Raw genomic sequence first — 20836 nt, 5'->3', positions numbered from 1 at the left:
ATAGCTATTTTATTATTATATTTTAATTAAATAAAATAAATATTCGTAATTTTAATAAGTCATAATTTTACTAAAAAAAAAGAGTGAGAAAAAAATTTCAAAACAGACATTATTAATAAAATATGATTAATCAAATACTTTATTCGATTTTTTTATTTGAGAACAAGCTGAAGAATGAAACGTTTCTCATGTCGACAATGACGAGTACGATACGTAGGCTAGTTAGCAGGGTTGAATTAGATCTTTATTTGGAAGATACATAGGTATTCATAGGATAGTTGAACATAACTGTAGATGGAGGTGATTAAACACAAATGTACAAACGAAATACAATACGATACTTTTCATCACGTGTTTGGCGGTGTGAGCGTGGCTTTTGTCAATGGCATATTGTACAAATATGCCTTCTTTACCTCTAGTCAGTAATTGTACACTCGACTTACATGCTAAAGCTCCGCACTATCGCTTCTTTTTTTTTTTTTTAAAAATAATCATATATATTTTGCGATAAAAAAAATCAGGTAATGTTGCTTTATAAACTTGACATTGCACTGCAATCTCTTTTACTTGGCCAAATGCATAGGCGACCGTAAAGAATTTTGGAATCACACAGAAAAAACAGTAAAAGGAGCGAAGTAATTAGTAGCAATCATGAAACATGTTTCATGAAAAACGTCTTTATGTATCCACATATTACATTATAATCTTTCATTTTTCCAACTACTAAATCTCGACAACTTTAACTTTCTAAATACTTCATAGATTCATAGACCGAAAATGGAATATGAAGTCAAGAAGATATATAGCACTAGAAGAAGGCATTGCTCACTGTATCCTCTTTTTTCTGGTATTTTAAAAAATTCTCTAGAACGATGCGCCGCAAGACAAAGAGATGGTCGTGCAGTTCATCTATTCGTGTAATTACTTTAACGTTATTCGTTAAATACATCCTTGTGTCTTTGCGTGAAATGCTTGTATGAGTTCTCATTTTTTTTTGTATTTTTTTATAATAAAATTATTTTTCTAATCTTTGTTGATCAGCTGTTGTTGCCCTGTGAAAACTGCCTTCTGTCACAACACAATAATACTTGCATGGTGGGTTCACGCCTCTAAATTTGGTTAATCTTTCCTTATATCACATTGTTACATCTGTATAACTCTTTGTCAATATTAATAGATCTTCTTTTGATAATTGTAGATACCAAATTCAAATGCAAAATTTTTATATTCAATGTCTCATTTAAGAAATATCCTAAGCCGCAAAAAAAATATACCAAAATATCTTATTCCATTGATTAAATGAAATTTTTTTTAAATTTAAAATTACATATATATTAATATTTTTTATGTTTTATGTTATTTGCTTAATATGTATGAATATAATATCGAATGAATATAATTAATTAATCATTTACAACTATTAAACAACGATCTAGAACAATGAAATTGCTATTTTACATGTTAAAATTCTTGGTATAGTTTTTCCAAGCTTTTGTATGTATTAAAGATACGACTTAGGTTTTTTCATAAATAGACAATTGAATTACGATCTTAAAACATTATTTATGGTTCATATGTGCATAACTCTATCGCATTTTATTACTGTTGCGTATGAGGTTTACCACGGGGCGCATAACCGCCACGATTTCCACCTCTTTGACCGCGAAACTGTCCTCGACCTCTATCCATACCACGCTCACCTCGTGGACCTCCACCTCTTGATCCACCACCGCCTCTTTTATAACCAGAATTATAACCGCTATTTCCTTCGCTATTTCCCCAAGATCGTTGTTGATAACCATTTTGATAATTGCTGTCATTACGATAATATGTTCCTAAATATAAAATTATAATTTAATCAAATGTATTAAAATCTTTTGTTTTAATAAATAATATAATACTTTATACCTTGTCCTCCGCGACCATTTTGTTGATAACCACCGCCCCTACCTCTTCCATTATATCCATTAGAATTGCCCCTTCGTCCACCTCTACCTCTGTATCCACTACGTTGTTGATCACCCCAAGTTTGTTGAGATGTTTGTTGTTGAGTTTGTTGTGAATCTTGAGCAGATTGTTGTGATTGATCTGTCGGATTCCAATCATTAGTTTCAGTCATCTGACACCAATCTACGGATTCATTAGGTTGTTCTAATTCTGATTCTGGTGCTGTTGTTTCATCTTGATTTTCTTCAGTTTTTTCCTTAAAAAAAGAAAAAAAAGAAAAAAAAATAACATTTTAATATTTTGTTTATTTTAAAATGTTATTTTATTAGTAATAATATTTGTAATATACTTCAATAGTTTGTTGTTGATTTTCTTGTTGATGTTCAAAAGTCTGAGTTTGTGCTTGTTGTGATACTTGTTGTGAAGGAGCTTGTTGTTGTTGTTGTTGTTGTTGTTGCTGCTGCTGCTGTTGTTGTTGTTGTTGGGGTTGCTGTTGAAAAGTTGTAGGATGCTGAGGACTATACTGCATATTTGGTTGTTGATGAGAAGGTGGCATTGGAATAGGTGGTGGTGGATTAGGATTAGCAAATCCAGGAATGTGGGACATATCCTGTGGCGGTTGATGTTGATATATAACTGGTTGTGCTACTACTGGTGCATTTGCAAAATTTTGATTTGTAAATGTTTGTGAAGGAATAGGTGCATTAACAGCAGCAGGAATGTGTGATACAATGGGTGCTTGAGATGTAACATCTGGTGAATCAAGTTCTGATTCTTGTAAGAAAAAGAAATTTGGTGTGCCTATAACATCATTAATTCTGGGAGCTTGTGGTGGTTGTTGTTGAGTTTGTTGAGATTGCTGTTGTTGTTGTTGTGGCTGTGGAACAAATCCTGTTGCATTTGTATAATAAGATGTTTCAACTGGTGCAGCTGGATGAGGAATGGGTTGTGCAACTACGGGAATTGGACCAGAAACTGGGGTAGTGCCAGAAACAACAGGAAGAGGAGCAACTTGTACTGGAAAATTAGGAATTGGAATCATTGACTCAGGTGGAATGTGTCTGTCATTGGTATTATATTCTTCATTGACTTGATCTTGCACAGGAGTTTCAGATATTTGAGTTTCTGCAACTGCTTCTGTAACCTATAAAATTTTAATAAAATTTTATCATTTCTTCTTTCTTAATTTTTTAATTAATTTTGTTTATAAATTAATTACACATTATAAAATTAAAAAAATAACATTATATATAAAATACAAATTAACATATAAATACTTACTTCTTCTACTACAGCTTCAGTTTCATGAACTTGATCAAAATACCCACATTGATTAATTGAAGTAATAATTTCCTTTAATTTATTGTAAGTTGTGCCAACAACTTCTCTTTGTTTTCCATCAACAATAGCTACATAATGTTCTGCTACTTTCTGCACTTGTTGAAGGAATGTTGGTTCTCCTTCTTCTCGATGATGTTTCATCATAACTTCATTATACAAGCTGTCTAAAGATTTTAAATCCTCTTCTGATAATTTTACAGCACCATTTTTTCCAGCAAGGAAATCTTCTCTTACAGATTCTGTACCCATATTCATTAATGCATCTTGTATAAGAAGAACTTCTCTCACCTAAAATAATTAATAAATAAAAAACATTCAATAAACTGAAATAAATTATTTATATTATAAATCCTAATATATAATATTTATAATATATATATATAAATTAGTAATTAATTTACCTTTGCAATATCTTGTTGCATTCTCTCAATGGCTTCTTTTCTTGCCAATTTTTTTTGTTGTTTAACTGCATCATGTGCAATTCCAACAATTTGTTTATATAATTCTTTTGTAATATCCAATGTTTGTAAAACTTCATCATATTTGGCTACTGCTGTTTTTTGATCTGCATTTAATTCTCTTCCATTTTTCTGAAGATCCCTATATGATTCTAACTTTCCCTAAATATAACATATATTGTTAATATTATTATATTTTTAAAATATTATAATATAATTAATAAAATTAATAAAATAAATAAAATAAAAAATTACAATATATAAATAATACATATAATAAAATAAAAATAATTTTTGTAAAAAAAAAAAAGAAAAAATTAATTTTTTTAATAATATATATATGTATTATATATATATTGCATATATGTGCGTATATGTACACGCATTACATATATAATTTAGACAAACTAATTAATTCATTTAAAGAGAATTACTTTTATAGAACTGTTAAGTTTAAATAAATAAAAATCTATGTATATATATAATGATTTATTTTTGTCTAAAAAAATAAATTTTTATACAAATTTTTAATTTCTTTATGAAATTGTATATTTTCAGAAAATAAATTTATCAAATATTATAAACGAAGACAAATAAAGAATTTCTTATATATTAAAACGTATTTCAATGCAATTTATGTATTTAAATTTCATATTTAAATTTATAATATTTTGTTAAATGAAAAATATTATTTCACAATGTAATATACCGGTAGCGGCTAGAAAGCGTGTCACGTAAAGTTTTGTACATTTCTTTAGAAGATACCGCCATGACATGAGATTCATAACTACAAACTTGGATGTTTAATTGAACAAAAAAAAATAATTTTGCTTTCATTTAGTTTTAATGAAAAATTTCTAGTTTCAAAATATAATAACAATAATTAACTCTTCACAATATAATAATCAGATACCTACGAAATCTCAAACGTGAGCACATGGCGTATCCAATCATGGCGGATTGCACCGTAAAAGCTATCAACTGACAGGTAATTTTCTCGACAATATTTATATGCATATTATTCAAATACTTACCTTACGCTTTTCAAGATTTCGTATCTTATGCTCGATAACGATAATTGCTTGGCGTATAGGATCTACGGTCTCCGTAGAGGCCTGTTTTTCTAGTTTAGGGTTGGCAGAAGGCATCCTTCACGGGCAACAAACGCGAACTGGAAATCAGAATAGTAACGGTGTTGCGGGGAACGGGGAAAGAGAAGCAATCATAAGCGCATGCTCATTGTGATTTTGTACTTAACCTCTATATCAGTGCTGTAACTATTTTTTCTAGAACCTTTTGCATGAAAACCATTCAGTATATAAATTATGAAATAATATGATATAGTAAAACAAAAAAAAGTTATTAGATTTAGAAATAAAAACTATTTATATGTTTTATAATTACAATGCATAAAATAAATAATCAAATTTACATATATTAGAATATTACATGTATATATATGTATATAAAATAAACTATTAAAAATAAAAATTTATAAAATCATGGATTTAATGGATATTGAATAATATACATAATAGTTAGATAAGATGTTAGTAATACACAGTCTTATAAAATTTTTCATTTTATTGAAAAAAGATTAATAAAAACATAAATTATCCAAGTAAAATTTTGCTATTTTTTTTATCATATCTTCTTTTTTAAATCGTAGTAACAGAAATACTGTAACCTCATGATTAAGAAAGTATACTTGATCATGATTTAGAAAGTAATAAGTTTACAGTTGAAAAAATAAACATACATATTTGTTTTAAAAAAATACAATATAACAATATTACCTTCTATATGCTAATATAACATTTTAAAGCTAGTGCTATATATATTTTAATTCTGTAAATTTTTGTTAATTTTTTAAACAAATTATTAATAATATTCTAATGAATCTTAAATGATTAAAATTTTTGAATGAAATTTTTGTGAACAATAAATGAATATATACATAGCACCAGCTTGTTTATCAATATGAAATATTGCATGGCACATTTGCTAAAAAGAAAATATTTTGTAACTGCATACATTTCTTTATTGCATCAGTGACCAAATGCCCGCATTTTTGCATGTTATTAATTTTCTCCAATAATTTATTATACAACTCGGTAACCCGATAATAATCGCTAATACAATAATTTCATTTTACTATAGCATATGAAAGATGTCTAAAATTCTATAATTTTATCATAGTAGTCACCTGTTCTTACCATCATATTTTCGTATATATAATTTACAAATATAATTTGATATATCATCTTTGAAAAATACATCGCGCCACACACGCATATCACCATTCTCATTTTTCAGAGAATATATTTTTCTTAAGAAAGCTAAAAATAGATTAAAAAACTTAAAAAACTTAAGATTTAAAGATTTAAACAATGATAACACAAAAATTATGATACAATAATTATTTTAACACAGTAATGATAATTCAATTTGAAGTATAACATTTAACATATAAAAAATTTGTTAGCAAATATTATTTTATTTTTAATTTTATATTAGCTATTGAAAGTCACCTATAAAAGTATTTTTAATTATCTTATCAAGATGTATTTATATTTGAAATTCTTAAAAATTTTATAGCAAAGTAAAATTTTTTAAAATTATATTATTAAATTAATATATATATAATTACTAAATAGAATAACTACTATTAAAATTATTAAGTCTTGAAAAAACATTAGAAGCTTAGATACTTCTAAATAATTAATTATATTTGATTTAATTTTAATAATGTGTTCTTTATTAACAATTTGTTTATTTTTTATTGATTACTATATAAGATTTGAAAAGGAAGATATGATGTAAACTCTGATTATATGGTATTATAAAAAATGTAATTTTGCTCATTAGATTAGACATTTTAAAGCACTGATATTACCAAGATTTCTATGAAAATAGATACATTTTTTGGAACATTCACTCATACTTCATATATAATATGCGCATGTTGCTAGTCACAAGATTATTCACAAAAATAAATGATCTAAAGTGATATTAATATTTTGTTCGTATTTTATAAAATGAGAATGGAATTATCTTATGAAAGTTATTTTAAGATGGAAGAACTTAGAAATTTGAATTATTAAGCTGGAATTATAATGGAAGATATAATACATATAGTTGAATTAGAAGTCAAGATATAATCCTAATCTTATTAAAAGTATTTCTATATACAAATGTTTTACAAAGTGTCTAATATTTTCTAGTAAGAAAACAATGTATATTTTCAAAATATTGCATTTATCATGAAGCATTTTATTAACAGAATGCTATTTTGGAACACTTCTGAATATTACTAACGTATTTCATATGTATAAATTTTGTAGTTGCATGATCTGCTTATATACAAATTAACATGCACATAAATATCGTTTACATTTGTTAAATTATTAAAAAAAAATACATGTAAACTAATTCATAAAGAAAATGTTCGATTTTAAAAGTTATAATTACAGGAACAAACAATATAACAGTTTCTGCATTTTGCACAGAACTTTGTAGTTATAGAAAGTATGATGTATTTTAAATATATTACAAAGATTGTGACGTTTTATGTTTTATCACTTTATATTTTAAAATCATTTGTCTTTCGCATTTTTTTTCAGATCTTAACATATCAGACCTTATCATTACATTAGATTATCACGATACAAATCTAGAACTAAATATTTATGCACACAAACATTCGTAAATCTCTATTATCATGCTATTAAAATGGCAAAGTTGGGCTCATTTCTAAAATTTTAACGTAGAGATGAATATTTTATATACATATGTCTGATATTTATACACTTTTTAAATCACCTTTTTACTTACCTCATCATTCACTACTTGTTATCACTATAACTACAATTTCTTGATTACACATTAACGTTTATCTTCACCATTCGTTTCACAGCATATTATATTAACTCAATTTAAATATTTATCATCAAAATACAATATTTAAATGTTTGGTCTCCTTCATGTCCATTAAGTCAATACACACTAAATCTTTAATGCTCTTCAGGCATTGTATAAAATGGAGCCAATTTCTATTATTGTAGCACCACTAAGATGGTATACTGCTCATTTGCACATCGCAAGACACTATTTCAGAAGTCTCTTCGGTTTTCTGTGTAGGCACCTGTGAATCCGAAATATTAGCAGTCATTTCAATTGGTTGTTTTATTGAAACATTTTCATTCATTTCTTCTGCACTACTTGCTGTAGAAGAAAATATTGATTTTGAACTTGATTTTGTTTTTGCTTGATGTTCCAAATTATCTATTTCTGCCCAGATTGTTCTAACTTCTTTAAATAACTGAAAAAATTATGTTTTTTTAAGTTATATAAATATTAATAATAAATATTTTCATAGTATTAAAATATTTAAAAAATATTTTGACTTACTTGATTTAACCATGTTTCATCAGCTAATAATTCATTTAATATTATTGTGGTATCTTTATGAGGATCTGCTATTCTCTTATCTGCAACTCTTCTTGCACATTCCAAAAACATTAAATATTTCTGATGTGCAACCTTATTATATAAAGCAACTTTTGCTTGACATATTCGACACAATAAAAAATCCTAAAAAATTAATTAACTAATTATATAAATAAATTTTTAAATAATAATCAAAAAAATAATTTAAGTACTTTTTCTTGAGGTATTCTTGGATCAGGTGGAGAACCTTCTAATGTAGTAGCATTGTATGGTTGACCATACAATAGAACTCTAGCATGAATTTTAAACTGTTGGCATCCAGCACATGACTTTCCTTTATATTCTGTAAATGGTATGTCTTTAAGAACGTTAAGACATGGCCAAGTTGATATTGCATTTATAACATTTGATCGCCATTTCGTTGTAGATAGAAGCCGTTGTTTCCTTTCTTCTGTTACTTCATCCACAGTTTTTACATTTGATAAGAAATAATCATCTATAAATTAAAATAATTAAATAAAATTTATGTGTGTAAATTATATATGAAAAAAATTTTTTTTAATATATAATTATATTAAATAGAAAGTTAACCTTGTTCTTGAAATATTTCTGTTAGAAAATTAGAATCCAAAGCTTGTGATATTAATGTTTGAATGTATACTTCAAAATTATCTTGATATTTTTCAGTATCCTTCATAGATTTATCAATACATTCACTAAAAACCAAAAAAATAATTTCTTATTTATTTAATTTTCATATATTACTTATACTATCTAATAATAATACTTACTTATTATCAATAATCATTTCATCTCTTAAAAACTCTACTATTGTTTCTGCTTTACCTTGTTGTAAGAATTTTACTGGAACTTGTTGATATATATGTCGATTTTGTGGTGCCCAACCCGAGTACTAGAAGATGATTAATATATATATATATATATAATTTAATAGAAAATTACAAATGTTTAAAAAAATAATAATCTATTACCGTAGATATGTTTCGATATAAAGTTTTGCCATTAGATTTAAATGGTTCATATTTTTGTAATAATGTTTTACCATCTATTCTCCAAAGAGGAGGATATTCTTCATTTAAATCTGTTTTGATTACAACAAATTCTCCAGACTGAAAAATATATAATAAAATAATGCTTAGAAATTAAATAATTAAAATATTTTATTATAATTCTGATATAAATCTGATATTCTTGTATAACATCATATAAAATATTACCACATCATCTAATTCATCCACAAAATGCTGCATGCAATATATAAATATATTACAAATACAAAATATCAGATATACATATATGTATATATATATGTGTATATATAAAATACAAATATCATATTTATATATTATATATATTATATAATACGGTAAAATATATTGCATATGTATCTATTTATTATGACAATTTCTATTCTTATTGAAAAAAACCAAACATATTAATAAATAAATTGAAAATAAAAAAACAAATTAAATATCAGAAATATCATATAATTTTTAATTGATTTATTATTTTTAAATTTTTCTAAAAAAAATTATTATTATTTATAATTATTATTCTAAATAAATCATTTAATAAAAAAGTAAATTTATCATTTATATGCTATTTTATATATAAAATATGTAATATATATATATAAAAAATAGAAATAGTATTATTAAATTATATACCTTAAATGGTGAAATATCAATATCTTCATCACTGATAGATGCTAAAAGTTTCTCATCTATTTTACAAGATAACTTTCCAGTAACATTAGAAGTTTTTGATGGTGTTTCATGTTTTTTTCTACTTGATTTCTTTGAAACAACAACATCACTAGGAGAATAATCCTCTTCTTCTAAAATTTTTCTACTTTTTTTAGTAATAACAGGTCTTCCACGTTTCTTTTTCTTTTCTTCTTCATCTCCAACTAATTTTACAGCAGGTGTCCAAGCAGGATCAGAATCAGAATCACCCTGTTCTTCATCGTTATCAAAATAATCTATACCCTGTTGTCGATCTAAAAATTGTTTTACTGAGGTTTTTTCTTTTGCTTTTCTTCTAGATGTTTCACGTCTTGGAGGTAAAAGCAAAGGATCTACTATAAAAAAAGAAAAAGAAATAAATATATTCAATTATAAAATATTTTTTTAATCTAATAGAAAAATATATATATATATTTACCTTCTTCATATTTTTTAGAAATTTTATTAATTGTAGTAATCATTGCTGCTTCTGCTGCTGCAGCAGCTGCTGCTGCAGCTTTTCTTTTTCTATCTGTTGGTCCTCCAGGTTTTATTGGTCTTCCTTTTTTAGATTTACCTTCTGATTTTACTGTTACTTCCATTATATTGGAAGTATTTGTATTTGTTACTTTTTTATCCGATTTTTTAGGAGGAAATAGAAAATCATCATCACTAGTAAAACCATCATCACTTGAATCAAAATTCTGTTTTTTTCGTTCTTTAGGTAAAGGAAAATATCGTGGATCATTAGTATAATCAATTACTGGTGTTTCTTTAGGTGGAGGTGGTTTTTCTATTTGTGTTTTCATTATTTCTCCATTTACTAAACTTTCTACAGATTTTTTAGGTTCCATAGGAATATAAGGTTTTGATCTATTCCAAGTTGCTTTTCTCCCACCACGTATTGCTGGAGGAGGTGAAGGTTCTCTTTCACCTTGTAAAAATTTTAAATAACTTGTCATAAATCCTGAATTAGGATCTTTATTAGATCGTTTGAAATCTTTATTTAAGATGCTAACAGTTTGAATCAATTGCTGATTTTGTTGTAGGAAACCTAACTCTTCTTCAATATTAGGAACAATTACTTTAGGTTGATCATCTCTGATATCTTGATTATAATTAGGATTTTGATTTGCTGAATTTTCACCAAAACCTATAGGTGTAATTTCAACAGAAGATTGAAATTCATGTGAATGATGATGGCTTGAAGGAATATGAAAGGCTGGAAAATATGGAATAGGAGGTGGGGCATGATGATGAGGTACCATTAAAGATTGATGTTGATGAGCTGGAGAACCAACAAAATTATTTGAATGTAAGGTTGATTGTGAACTGAAAGCACCTGATGCAGTAGGAAACATTTTAGTAGGAGGTGGAGGTAAATTCCATCTTTCAAAATCAAAATAACCATTTTGTTGCTGCTGATTTGTATTATGATGTGCAGGGGGTGGTATTCTATTTAAATATTCTGTCATTGTTGTTGTTCCACTTATTTCATTTAAAGAATTATGTCCACTTTTTTCTAAACTTTTTCTTTTTTTATTTGAATCTGCTTTACGTCGTTCTTCTATTTGTTTCTGTTGTTCAGTTGGAGCAACAGAAACAGTCGTTTGTTGTTGTACTTGACATGAACCTTGTAAAGTCTGTAAATTTTTTACTATACTCATAGGATCTCCTCTACAACTACTTAAATCTTGTAGGGTCACTTGACTGGACTCAAAATATGATTGTTGTCTATCAGATACATTAAGCACTCGTTGTACTTGTTGTTGAATTGGTAAAGTTTGAGGATTTACTTCAGAATTTCCACCAGTATATAGAGTAATAGAAAATTTTCTATTATTTGTCTGTCGATTTTCATTTTCCCAACAAACTTGTTTTTGAGTTTGTGAAAAATCTTGTTGCTGTCTGTCATAAGTTTTACTATCTGTATTATAATTGGTTTTATTTTCAGCAGTACCTAAAGCTCTTGTAATGACTGATGAATAAGCAACTTGACCTTGTGATGCTGGTCGTGGTACAGTAACATCTAATGGTGATGGTGGTGTAACTTGTTGTTGCACAGTTCCTTTATATGATGATCCACTTGCACATTGATTTGCATTTTCCGTATGTTGTTGTAAAGGTGAAGGAGAAGACATAGTAGCCATTGGACTATTATACATAGGATAAGCAGGACTTGGAACATGTCCCAATGGACTTGCTTGTGAATGTGCTTGTAATGGACTTGGCCTTCTTGGCACAACAACACTACAATCAGGTCCATTTTGCGTAGAATTGTTAGAAGAATAAGCAGAATCAGTGGAAGTTGCAGATTTTGATCTTGCTGAATGATGATATTCAGAATCAGCTGTAGATCCTGTTAGATAATGTCTATATGATGTTTGTTGTTGTTGCTGTTGTTGATTTAAAACATGAAATTGTTGTTGCTGCTGCTGTTGTTGCGGTTGCTGAGAATGAGTTTGTAAGTTATTGTTTGATTGACTTCTTTGATTATTATTAAGTTTCCCACTAGTATTTGTACAATTTGTATTATTTCCAGTAGTATAATTCAAATTACGTGAATCCATAATGGAAAAACTGATAGGAGATGATTGGCTATTATCATGAGATGTTTGTTCGTTTCGTCTATGTTCACTGCTGTGTGTATTTAATTCTGGATATATTTTTGTCTGTGCTTTAGTTTGAATATTTTGTTGAGATGTAGAAGTTGCTTTATGGGGAGGCGAAGCGAAATTTCTAGTTGATTGTTTATCTTGAATTTGAGAAGATACAGATCTGATAGATGTATTTAAAAATATAGTTGTTGATGCAATTGATCTAGCAGGTGGTTGAGGAATTCTATATTCTTTATTGGTCGTATTATTTGTATTATTTGTAGTTGAAACAATACATGATTGGTGATGTTGAAGAGAAGATTGTATTTTCCCATTTGAAGTTTGATTTCCATTACCAGTAGAATAATTATTTGCTAATGTTTCAGAATTGAATGTAGTAGATACTGGTTGAAAAAAATTTTGATTGCTGTTTGTTTGTGATGTAGAAACTACTGATTTAACACTTACTGTTGGTGATTGAGGCCTTATATTTACTGTCTTTTTACTATCTGGAAAATTGGATGATTTAAATTCAGCAGCAGAAACCGAAGGTGTAGTTAATTGAGAGTTTAAATTATTTATAGTTTGTGTTGTAGCAAAATTAGAATTAAACGTATTTTCATAAACACCACTAGCTGGTTTTGTAGTAGATGACGGTCCTGGGGATGAAGGAACAACACTTTCATGAGGCAGAATACCAAATGGACTAGGTAATTGTGCATTGTTCTGATGAGTCCAAGCCAATGTAGATGTTGTAGGCGATGTTGCCGCACCTTGATGTTCAAAAAATGTTGACTGATGTGCTGAACTATAATTTTCTCTTAGTACAGGAATGTCAGATTCTGTTGTAGTATTTTGTTTTGTTACTGACACTTGTGCTTGAGCAAGAGCTTGCCTATGTTGAGTAACATAATGTGCTTGTTTAGGATTAGGATGATGAAACAAGGGTGTAAAAACATCATATCCCACAGGGGGTGGAGACAAAAACCCCCCTGGGTTGAATGGAGATGGTTGTCCCGCCAGAGTTGCAGTTGTATGAGCTGCTTGCAAAAGTAATTGTGATGTTGTTGAAGGAACTGCTTGAGTAGCAGCTGTTGCTAAGTGATGAGATACAAAATCACTGTTTGTGCTTGAAGTTGTTGGTTGAAATGTACTATTTGCACTACTTGCAGCAAGACGATTATATGTTGCATACCATGGACGAACAGGATCCATTACCCAAGCTTGGCACGATAGTGCCTAGCTTGTTTATGTACAACAGGCTCTTATATATATATAAATGTTATATATATAGTTTCTGATATTCATAACACAACTTTTTGTTGAAACTTTTGTATATCCATTTCTTATATACAAGTAGAAAAAATTAATAAAATCTCTTTCACTGTGTATATGGTTTATAAACCTTTATCCAATAATTAGGGCTGATAATGTGATATAATAGTTGCCCCATCTTTTTCTGAAAAAATATAGAGTTTTTATACATAATTTAATAACATATAAAATAAATATTATAAAGATGATATTTATATATAATTATTTATAATAATTTACATGTATTACATATTTATATTATATATTATAAAGAAATTTTAATACATAATTTCATTTATTTAAAATATTAATATAATAATATATTGTAATTAGGTTTTATTACTAATAGAGGATTTTGTGAAGGGAAGAATAAAATCATTTACACAAATATTATAATAATACAATGAAAAAAATTTTATGAAAATATTTTAAAAACATTTAATACATAATTATATAATACACTATTTAAATATTATTTAGTAAATAAATTGTCAAATGATCATACATCACAACAATAGATATATTAAATTTTTTAGCACATTTCCTTTTTTTTATGTTTAAAATATTATAAATAAATAAATACATAAATTATTAAATTGATTATTACAATTGTATATGATTTAATAAAAAAAAATACTCACTTTTTTCGTAAAATCCTTAATGCACCACACAACACAATGTGTGCTAAGGATAACAAGGATACCACAAATAAGTTTTAAGATATTGCACGACTTGCACCGTTTGGAAATTGTAAAAAGAGAGAGAGAAAGTAATTGTAGTTTGAAAAAGAAACAATCAATGTGCGCCGTTTTTGAAGAATTGAAGAGAACTCAGTGTAGCGTCTTTTCATGTCCTATTGTCCTAAGGTCCTTAAATGTTTTATATGTTATAATCTCTTTTTGTTACAGATAACAAAATTGTCACATTTTTTACAAAAATAAATGTTGAAACAATGATTTTACCTTTAATAATAAAGCCATATGTCTTCATTACCAATTACATTTGCCGGTGTATAAGATATAACGTCTTGCCGAATAACACAATAAATATGGCTACACAAACTTAGCCAATGCACGACACACGATCGGCTGGCACTATGATTGCGCTTACATGATTTAACCATTCGAAGAAAAGTGTACATTCCGGATACAATCTAGACTCAATACTCGCACATACACCAAGGCGAGTTAACTCTGCATGGTCTCATTTATCGCGGGGAATCGAACAATATTACCCCACAGTGCCCATTACAGGCCGCCATTTTGAACGAAATCAACAATAAACTGCGCCATCTACTGATTATGAATTAAAGAAAAGAATCAACAGGCGGGATTTTTTAAGAAAATCAGGAATGAGCACTTTTATCATCGATCTACACTCATTCCTATATTATAAACAATTTCATCTCCTAAAAATGTCTGCATTATTCAATATGATTGTATATATTAAATTTGTTTATATTTTCATCTTACCTTATTTTAAATATTTAAATTTAAATTTAAATATAATTTAAAGACTTAAATAATAAAATTTGAAAAATCTATGCATATGAGTAATATATTCATGAAATACTTTTGGAAAATCGATTTTAGAGGTTAAAACAAACATAAAAATTGATATACAAAAAACATTATACAATATTTAATTATTATTAAAATTATTATTAAATTTTTAATAATTATTATTAAAAGAAATTAAAATTCTGATTAAATGAAACAAGATGGAAAAAGATTTTGTTATCTGTTTTCGCGAATTTTAATTATTTACAACTTTGTAAATAAATCTTATCTGACATTTCTATATACCAATTTTAGTTTGATCTTTAGAATCAATTTTCCAAAAATGTCCCATAAATATTAACATTTCATGATATAATTATATATAACTTATCTATTAATAAAATAATTTTAATATTAATTAAAATTAATATTTTAGTATTTATATTTTAATATATTAATAAATTTAATATTTTAATAATAGAGGACACTTATACTTTTTGAATAGGATATTATTAACTAAATACGAATTCATAATAATAACATTTATTATAATGATAATGCAAGAATATATTTATAATTGATATTGTAATAATCATTATAGCATAACTTTCAATTATGATCTCCAAGAATCTTTACTGATTGAATTAAGTATCACTCATCTCAGTAACTGCCAAATTATTGCTACTATAGGGAAAGTGAGCAGGCAGTTTACAAAATCTCGTGTTGCAAATTGCTTTACTCAATAACGTAAAAAAAAAAAAAAAAAATAGGATTCAACAATTAAGACACTTAGTTGAGTATATCGCAGATATCATAAAAAGTATACTGATGCCACTGTATATGAATAAATTTTTGAATAAAAAAGAATTTATTTCATTTAAAATACAAACTACATTACAAAAAGAATTTAGAGATTGTATAAAATATTTTTTAATTATATATGATATGTCAAAAAGAAGTTCATTAATGCGAATAGAAAATATTTGTAATTTAAAAACAATCAAAGATTAAAACAATGAAATTTCTATTAGTATAATACAGTGGCAGTATCACAGCTACTTTGATATCATACAATAAACATTGCGCCTAACATGTATCTATCTATGTAATTACATTTTATAAATTTTAAACATTTTATATGCAATCATATGTAATTTGTTTGGAAATTTATAAATATTTATTCTACATTTTTTTATGTATTTAAATTTTTGTTTTTAGCATCATCATCATCTTATATTAATGATCAAATAATATAAGATGTTTAATATGATACATAATAATCTATGGAAAAAAATAAATAATTTATGTGCTATATGTATTATGAAAATATTAATGAAATGAAGTTTCTCTTATAAATGAAGTAAAGTAACATATTTATGAAAATTTTTTTAAACAATAATAAACACGATTATGTAAGAATAAATAAACAATGTGGCAGCATAGGATGCATGACACGATTTAGCTTTGGTTTTTGTGAAATACACCCATATCAATCCCTAATTACGGTAACATTATAAAATGCAATATATATAAGATGATCAATATTGCTCAACTTTATTCACGTTGTTTTCAATTATACGACAAATTATTTAATGGCTACCTCATTTGCATCTTACGTTGTTGCCAAACTGCGAATTTTCTATATGCTGTATTTAATAACTGATTTAAGTGATTTGTCAAATGTTGACTAACAGCAGAAAAATCTCGTTGAACACGATCCTAGAAAAACAAACATTTAAGATATAACGATAAAATAAATTAATGTATACAAAATATATAAAATTTTATAAAATTTACTTCAAATGGTTTAAGTTTGGCAGAATGAAATCTGTGTAATGCTTCATGCATTCTAATGGCTTTTTCCTCAAGCTGTGGAGTTGTAGGTGGAAAACTTCGCCAAAAATGCCTTAGAAGTTCACATGTACATACATATACATTACGTAATTCTTTTTCTAAATCCTTTGGTATTAATTCTATATTTAAAATAAATAATATATTATATATCTTTAACTAACTTTTCATTATCAAATCATTAATCAAATAAATTTGTATTAGTTCTATTTAAAATAAATAATATATTATATATCTTTACCTAACTTTTCATTAATCATTAATCAAATAAATTAATAATATATGCTTACGTCCAAGACTTTCCTCTCTGAAGCCTTTCATTAAAGAACCACCAGGAGTTAATTCTCCCAGGGCCGAAACTGCTGCAGCTGGACTAACTAATGATGTTGCTAATTGCCGTGGTATACTATTTCCTGTCAGCCAACCATTTGCTTCTTTTTTTAATTGATTTAATGTTATAAGAAGTTCTTCAGATGTTGGTTCTATATTACTGTATCCTGGAACTGGACCATGTAAATACCTGTCTACATGATTTAAATTTAATGGTGTACTATTATTTGTGTTTATATCATGACTGGTATCGAGATCATCATAAGTTAATTTTTCTTGTATTCTAAGCTGAAAATAAAACATATATATTATTACTAAATATATTATATATTAATATTATATATAAATATAAATCATATTATAATTTTACCTTTTTAGTCTTTGGTTGTTCATCTAATTGATTAGAGAATGCTGTAGTTTTATTTGCTGATGATGTGGAGCCATTTAATTGTGGTTGAATGGACTGTGTAGACTGTTGTTTGGCAGTGCTGGCTTTTAAAACCATAATGCTATGTTGATTGAATCTCTTAATCATACTTTGATGTACAATATTTCCTGAAATTTTGTCAGATTTACTGGGTCCATTTCCATAATTCTCATCTAAAGTTTGATCCTCAAAAGAACTTATATCCACCAATGGATCATCAATACCCGATTGAATATCTTTTTTGAGTTCTTGATCATCTATTTTGGCACATTCGGTAAAAAGATCCTTGGTCCCTGCATTGATACGATCTCGATGAAAATAATGTGATTGAAAGAACTTTGTCCAAAAATCTGATTCTGTCATTTTATGAGGCACATTTTCTTGATGTTTTCTTTTTACTGCTGGATAAGTCTTAAATATACATTCTATAATATCAACAGTTAAGTTATATTTCAATCCATTACAACCATCAGTTTGTGGTTTTATATCAGCCTATAAATAATATATTTATCAATTTTTTCTGTCATAATTTAATTTTATTATATTAATTTAATATTTAATGTATTATTATTGAATATAATTATATATTTAATTTAATTTTAATAACAAAACATTCTTACCAAAAAAGCACTATTTACACCAATTTCTTGTCTTTGACTTTTTTTAGCTTGAGTATATTCTGCAGCATGTTGTGACCAAAATTCTTCAGATGAAATAACTTGTGTAATAACCAAATCCCTATACAATTGAAGCAGTATAGGATTTTCTTGAAGCATCCTATTAAAAAAATATTATATCTTATTTATATGAATAATATAAACTAAACATTATAATATAAAAGATTTTACCTATTTTTTTCTTCCAATTCTTTATTTACTTTCCTTTTAAATTTTGGTAATAATTGTTGCAGCAATTCTTTTACATCATCACGATCTTTAATTTGTGCTTCTTGTCCATTTCTGTTTACAAAATGAAATGTAGATGATGAACCATCATGCAATACAACTTGTAGTTGTATTTTTGATTTTCCTTCTGGTGATATTTTTTGTACTAAAAAAGAAAATATACTATAATATAATATATTAATATCAGTTTTATTAATTGAAATTCATTTAAAGAAATATTTAATGTATATTTTCAATAATCCATTTGTTTTTTAAATAAAAAATGAAAATATATTTAATAAAAGTTAACATAAACAAATAGAGATAAATTATTAACATATCATTATGTTAAAAGCAAAAAAATGTAAATAGTAAATTTATAGCAAAATGAGTTTTCTTCAATAATTTTTTTATTGAGCAATATTTGGCAAATTACACAAATTTTCTTACACTTAATATCAGCATATTTGTGACTGACTGATACAGTATCTCTATTATCAAGCATCCAGGCTATTCTTTCATTCATAACATATAAAGTGCCATCTCCTTTTTTATAACGAACTTGTCCTACTTGCATTAGAACATCTTCTGATGATGTAGTCATGGTGGATGTAATATATAATATATATAATATAATTCTTCTAAAAATGATAAATATGATCCTAAAAAAAAATAATCAGAAACTAAACTTTATGCTCATAAAAAAAATATATAATATGTACTTATATCATAACTGTATGTTATTAAAATAAATATATTTTAAATATATAATAAATATATAAATAATATATAAATAAGCATACTCTAAATAAATAAATTTAAATACTCTAAATAAATAATTTTGTTACAAATCAATTTTATTTCTATGAATTTTTATATAAAGTAAATCTTTATTACATAATATTAAACATTTACTTTTATAAAATATTTAATCCTTACAAATGTTTAAAGAATAAATATTAGTATAGATAATTAGAATACACTGAATGAATAAACAAACTCATTCAATTAAAAGTTATAAATTGCAAAAAAAAAAATAAAAGCAACAAGTAAACATAATATATAATTATTCAGAAAAAATTTAATCTAAAACTTTAAATTGTATTTATATTCATAATTTGTAATTGTATTTAATGAAAATTTATGAAATAATTATTTCTATAAAAAATATTGTTATAATAATATATACAAGTAATTTTTTAATAATTATACACAATAGATATTTATATTAGTAAATAATTAAAGCACTAAATCTTTTAATAAGCTAAATATCTATAATTTTATTCATTTTTACAATTTCTGTATAAAATAACGTAACATATTTGAATTATACAATTTTAGATAAGATGTATTAATATATAAGAATTATGATTTATTTGTCGCTGTGCGTCCTTGAATATTACATTACAACGTAATGACTTAAAAAAAAATCTTCACTTATAAAATCTTATAACATAAAGTTATATAAAATCGACTATAGTTTCATAAATAATGAGTTTTTTGAAAATCCAGGAAAAATGCTAAACTCTATATCGCGAATTAAACACTGATGCGATATTACCAAAGACTCACTTTTTGACTCATTAATTATAATTATCGACACGAAAAACGTTTTTTGTATAGTTCAAGGCACAAAATGCGTATTTTTTAATCGTTGGAATAGAAAATTTAATTATAATAAGTCCATTTACCGGTGATAAAGTGCGAAAAACTGTAGAACAATACAGAAGCCCGTTGGGCGGCACGGCCATGTGCAGAAACACACATCAGTGGACGCATCACGAAGCAAAGACGGCTGCAAACGAACCGTCAGTACGAACAGCACCATCGACCTGCTAAGACTACCGCACTCTGTTGTTCGACTAAACTTCTATAATGCTTCCTGTACTTTAAATATTTCTTTCTTCTTTCTTTCTTATTTGAACAAATATTTTAACTATAATTATATCTTCTATTCATTTATTTCAATCTTAAATTATTCATAAAAATTCAAA

At 26.3% G+C, this 20836-nt stretch overlaps 3 protein-coding genes across 6 annotated transcripts; all 3 read right to left on the bottom strand.

Moving 5' to 3' along the window:
• Positions 1 to 121: 121 nt before the first annotated feature.
• Positions 122 to 7781, bottom strand: LOC108002876 (caprin homolog). Its single transcript, XM_062071657.1, has 7 exons — positions 7581 to 7781; positions 4781 to 4917; positions 3690 to 3908; positions 3229 to 3576; positions 2297 to 3091; positions 1909 to 2203; positions 122 to 1835 (listed from the first exon to the last, which is right to left on the bottom strand). Exons 2-7 carry the CDS (start codon positions 4892 to 4894, stop codon positions 1600 to 1602), a joined length of 2007 nt encoding a protein of 668 aa, XP_061927641.1. The 5' UTR covers positions 4895 to 4917; positions 7581 to 7781; the 3' UTR covers positions 122 to 1599.
• Positions 7259 to 15129, bottom strand: LOC107992994 (uncharacterized). Of its 4 annotated transcripts, none has more exons than XM_062071652.1 (11): positions 14814 to 15129; positions 14493 to 14720; positions 10380 to 13996; positions 9884 to 10296; positions 9434 to 9460; positions 9188 to 9325; positions 8987 to 9108; positions 8787 to 8911; positions 8408 to 8691; positions 8157 to 8339; positions 7259 to 8067 (listed from the first exon to the last, which is right to left on the bottom strand). In XM_062071652.1, the coding sequence occupies exons 3-11, from the start codon at positions 13750 to 13752 to the stop codon at positions 7816 to 7818; spliced, it is 4917 nt and encodes a 1638-aa protein (XP_061927636.1). In that variant the 5' UTR covers positions 13753 to 13996; positions 14493 to 14720; positions 14814 to 15129; the 3' UTR covers positions 7259 to 7815. The 4 variants fall into 4 exon arrangements, with proteins under 4 accessions (XP_061927636.1, XP_061927637.1, XP_061927638.1 ...); XM_062071653.1 differs by having other exon boundaries at positions 9884 to 10293; XM_062071654.1 differs by lacking the exon at positions 9434 to 9460.
• Positions 14242 to 20691, bottom strand: LOC108003744 (general transcription factor IIH subunit 1). The gene is made up of 8 exons (XM_017066220.3): positions 20534 to 20691; positions 19293 to 19504; positions 18807 to 19008; positions 18579 to 18735; positions 17902 to 18450; positions 17492 to 17819; positions 17148 to 17323; positions 14242 to 17069 (listed from the first exon to the last, which is right to left on the bottom strand). Exons 1-8 carry the CDS (start codon positions 20668 to 20670, stop codon positions 16947 to 16949), a joined length of 1884 nt encoding a protein of 627 aa, XP_016921709.2. The 5' UTR covers positions 20671 to 20691; the 3' UTR covers positions 14242 to 16946.
• Positions 20692 to 20836: the final 145 nt, after the last annotated feature.

This window comes from Apis cerana, linkage group LG2 (assembly GCF_029169275.1).
Source record: "Apis cerana isolate GH-2021 linkage group LG2, AcerK_1.0, whole genome shotgun sequence".
Lineage (NCBI taxonomy): Eukaryota > Metazoa > Arthropoda > Insecta > Hymenoptera > Apidae > Apis > Apis cerana.
This window is presented reverse-complemented; position numbering and strand designations above follow the sequence as displayed.

What these genes read in the sequence shown, in the direction of transcription:
- LOC108002876 (XM_062071657.1), bottom strand. Translation starts at nt 4,894, where the DNA reads ATGCCTTCTGCCAACCCTAAACTAGAAAAACAGGCCTCTACGGAGACC. An exon ending in GAAATCTTGAAAAGCGTAAG is followed by an intron (nt 3,909 to 4,780) that starts GTAAGTATTTGA and finishes TGTTATATTTAG; the next exon opens with GGAAAGTTAGAATCATATAG. An exon ending in AAATGGTCGCGGAGGACAAG is followed by an intron (nt 1,836 to 1,908) that starts GTATAAAGTATT and finishes TTTTATATTTAG; the next exon opens with GAACATATTATCGTAATGAC.
- LOC107992994 (XM_062071652.1), bottom strand. Translation starts at nt 13,752, where the DNA reads ATGGATCCTGTTCGTCCATGGTATGCAACATATAATCGTCTTGCTGCA. An exon ending in TTGATATTTCACCATTTAAG is followed by an intron (nt 9,461 to 9,883) that starts GTATATAATTTA and finishes TATTGCATGCAG; the next exon opens with CATTTTGTGGATGAATTAGA. An exon ending in GAAATGATTATTGATAATAA is followed by an intron (nt 8,912 to 8,986) that starts GTAAGTATTATT and finishes TTTGGTTTTTAG; the next exon opens with TGAATGTATTGATAAATCTA.
- LOC108003744 (XM_017066220.3), bottom strand. Translation starts at nt 20,670, where the DNA reads ATGGTGCTGTTCGTACTGACGGTTCGTTTGCAGCCGTCTTTGCTTCGT. An exon ending in GAATTGGAAGAAAAAAATAG is followed by an intron (nt 18,736 to 18,806) that starts GTAAAATCTTTT and finishes TTTTTTTAATAG; the next exon opens with GATGCTTCAAGAAAATCCTA. An exon ending in AACAACCAAAGACTAAAAAG is followed by an intron (nt 17,820 to 17,901) that starts GTAAAATTATAA and finishes TTTTATTTTCAG; the next exon opens with CTTAGAATACAAGAAAAATT.